Source organism: Eleutherodactylus coqui, chromosome 5, assembly GCF_035609145.1.
Source record: "Eleutherodactylus coqui strain aEleCoq1 chromosome 5, aEleCoq1.hap1, whole genome shotgun sequence".
Lineage (NCBI taxonomy): Eukaryota > Metazoa > Chordata > Amphibia > Anura > Eleutherodactylidae > Eleutherodactylus > Eleutherodactylus coqui.
In genome coordinates, this window is record NC_089841.1 from 185,989,046 (window position 1) to 185,992,302 (window position 3,257).

The 3,257-nt window shown below is 37.0% G+C and overlaps 1 protein-coding gene across 1 annotated transcript; it reads right to left on the reverse strand.

Annotated features, from left to right (window-relative positions):
- Window positions 1-1,109: 1,109 nt before the first annotated feature.
- LOC136627028 (olfactory receptor 4E2-like) lies at window positions 1,110-2,027 on the reverse strand. Its single transcript, XM_066601983.1, has one exon. It carries the CDS (start codon window positions 2,025-2,027, stop codon window positions 1,110-1,112), a length of 918 nt encoding a protein of 305 aa, XP_066458080.1.
- Between the last annotated feature and the right edge of the window lie 1,230 nt (window positions 2,028-3,257).

Sequence of the window (3,257 nt, forward strand, 5' to 3'; positions counted from 1 at the left end):
GAAGGAAGACGTCGCAGAGCGGGGATTCGGGTAAGTAATATATATATATTTTTTTTTTTTAACACATCCCTTGGGGTTGTCCTGCGCCGAACGGGGGGCCTATGGAAAAAAAACAAAACGTTTTGGCGCGAGACAACCCCTTTAATACCGCACACACACACAGTTTCCAAAATCATCAGTCTTCTTATAATAAAGTTAGCATAATATGTTATCTGCACAGTGACCAACGTTAAAAACAAAACACAAAAACAGCAGCATAATTGCTTTCTTAACCCATCCCCCTACAAAAAATTGAGTGTCATTCAATAAGTCACATGGGCCTCAAAATGATACCAATAAAAATTACATCTCACCCTGCAAAAAACAAGCTCTTGAATGGCTACATTGATGGAAAAATAAAAAGGCTATGGTTTTTAGAATGTAACTTCATTTTTTTTCATGAGATCTTCTATTTTGCGCAAAAGTAGTAAAACATAAACTACACATATTTGGTATCACCATAATGGTACTACTGACCCATCGAATAAAAGTAACAGTAGTCATGTCTGCAATTTCAAGTGGAAAATCAATTTACTGAAATTTCTGTTGTACTTTTTATTCTCCCCCAGTAAGAGTTATTGGAAGTTAATCAAAAAGTTATATGTACCCCAAAATGGTGCTATTGAAAATATGACTACTCCTGCAAAAACAAGCCCTTACATGGCTACCTCAACACAAAGATAAAACAAGTTATCGCTCTCTGAATGCAGTGACACAGAACGAAAAAATTTCTATTCCCCTTAAAGTGACCCTCCAGTCCGGAAGAAACAAAGATGGCTGCACTGCTTTTCTGATTTCTAATTACTATGCATCGGTAGTCTAAGACACTACATACTGTCCTTACTGTGCAGTGTTGCTCATATGGGCAGCCCTGGCCAATCATGCCAATGCATGCTAGAGGACAGTATAGATCAGACAGTCAGAGAAGCAGTGCAGCCATCTTTACTTCTCCAGTAACGGAGGGTTGTTTTAATGCCAAAATAAGTTTGGTTCTTAAACGGTAGTTTACTTGGTGCCTTAATGTGAACAATAAGACTCTTCAGTAAAAGCACACATCTGCCATAGACAGTTCATTTGTTTTTTCTCCCCCACATTTTTTTCATAGAAGTCTTCACCTCCTGGTTCCTTAAGGTATAGATGACTGGGTTCAGCATTGGGGATATGACTGTGTAGAAGACACTGACCACTTTATCAGCCTTATAAGTCCGGGATGGTCTCATGTAAATAAAGACACAAGGTCCAAAGAAAAAGGTTACCACCATAAGATGGGAAGCACAGGTTGAAAAGGCTTTGCGTCGTCCTTCAACTGTTCGTATTTTAAAGATTGCCTTAGCAATGCCAATATATGATATTAAAACAGCCAAAAAGCAGCCCAGTGATACAATTCCACTGTTGGCCACTATCATAGCATCAATCATAGTTGTATCAGTGCATGCAAGCCTAATCAAGGGTGGAATGTCACAAAAAAAGCTGTTAATTTCATTAGGGCCACAGAATGGCAACCCCATTGTTAGTGTTGTCTGGATGTTGGAATGAACAAAACCAATAGCCCAGGTTGCTGCTACCATCCACACACAAAGCCGTTTACTCATAATGGTGGAATACTGCAAGGGTTTGCATATAGCTACATAGCGATCATATGCCATAGTTGTAAAAAGAAAACATTCTGCACAAGCAAAGAAGTGGAAGAAGTAAAGTTGAGCGATGCAAGAATTGAATGAAATAGCTTTTCTGTCAGAAAGAAAATCAACCAACATCTTGGGCACAGTTACACTCGAATAGCAGAGATCAATGAAGGAGAGTTTACCAAGGAAGAAGTACATTGGATTATGAAGACGATAATCTGCACTGATGGTCAACATGATCAAAACATTTCCACTCAGAAGCAAAACATACACTAGCACAAACACAGAAAAGATGACGTGCTGGAGAATTGGATTAAAGGTAAAAACCACAAAAAGAAATTCTGTTACGTTATTTGTGTCCATTGTGGACCTTAAAAGACTGGATTTCTGAGAGTTCACGTGATAATCTGACATATTATGAAATTAGTCTATTGTCCCAAAGCTTATTAGCAAGTGTTGTAGTGTACATCTGTGCCACATAAATGCAAAGAAAATATTAAACTTTAATGCATTATCATGTAAACGCGTTCTCCATACATGCCCATGAAAATATTTTTTTACAACTCTTAACAGTAAGAAAAGTAAGATAAAGAAAAGGAATTAGTTAAATACATAAACATCATATGAACATAAAAAGAAAAAAACATGCAAAGGCAATAATGTACAAACGGTGCGCTAAACTTAATGAATGTGCCTATATTAGTACAACCAAGAAAAGAGGCATATAAACCACACCAGGATGGAGTACAAAAGGCAATATAGCAATATTAAGAAATACAAGAGGAAAGTGTCAGTAAAGATAAAAACAACAATATATCAATGTAAAAACCCTGTTCACCTGAGGAAGAGACCAGTGTTTAGGTCTTCATACGTATCAAGGCCTAAACACTGGTCTCTTCCTCAGGTAAACTGCCACTTTTTTTACTCCATCCTGCTGCAGTTTATATGTCTCTTTTCTTGGTTGTACTAATATAGGCACATTCATCACGTTTAGCGCATTGTTTGTACTTCATTGCTTTTGCATTTCATTTATTCTGGTAGGCCGGGGAAGTGGCCTACTTACAGTTGCAGCTACTTGTTATATACAGAACATGTAAAACAATGTGTATGTGAAAAGGATGTTTTACTTCTGATTAAAATGTACCTTACAATAAGCTGCTGTATGTGAAGAATTACACTAATCTGGCCATTATATGAAAAATGTAAGATACAAGCAAGGCACAAAAATAAAGGATTATTAGGATTATTCTGATTGCTTTACGACAATGAAAAAAAAAAATAAAAACAAATGTTATAATATGTAATTTCCAGCTTACTTTAACCTTGATGATAAGTAAGTTTCTTATTTCATTTTTTTCTTGCAATGCGATTTGTACTGCTTGAAATAATAGCAATTTCTATTGATAGTAAGAATCATTAAAATTCTGGATAGAATATATATGTGCACATTTTTGCATAGCTTTAGGGCTCAGTCACACAGGTGCTGATCCGCACTGCAGGTGCGGATGACTCTCCACACCGGCCGGAAAAAAGAACATATGGCTGGCAATGGAGATGGTCATGCTGAGATTCGTCCACATGTGGTGCGGCCAT

Excerpts from the sequence above, each read along its gene's own strand:
- LOC136627028 (XM_066601983.1), bottom strand. The coding sequence starts at position 2,027 with ATGGACACAAATAACGTAACAGAATTTCTTTTTGTGGTTTTTACCTTT.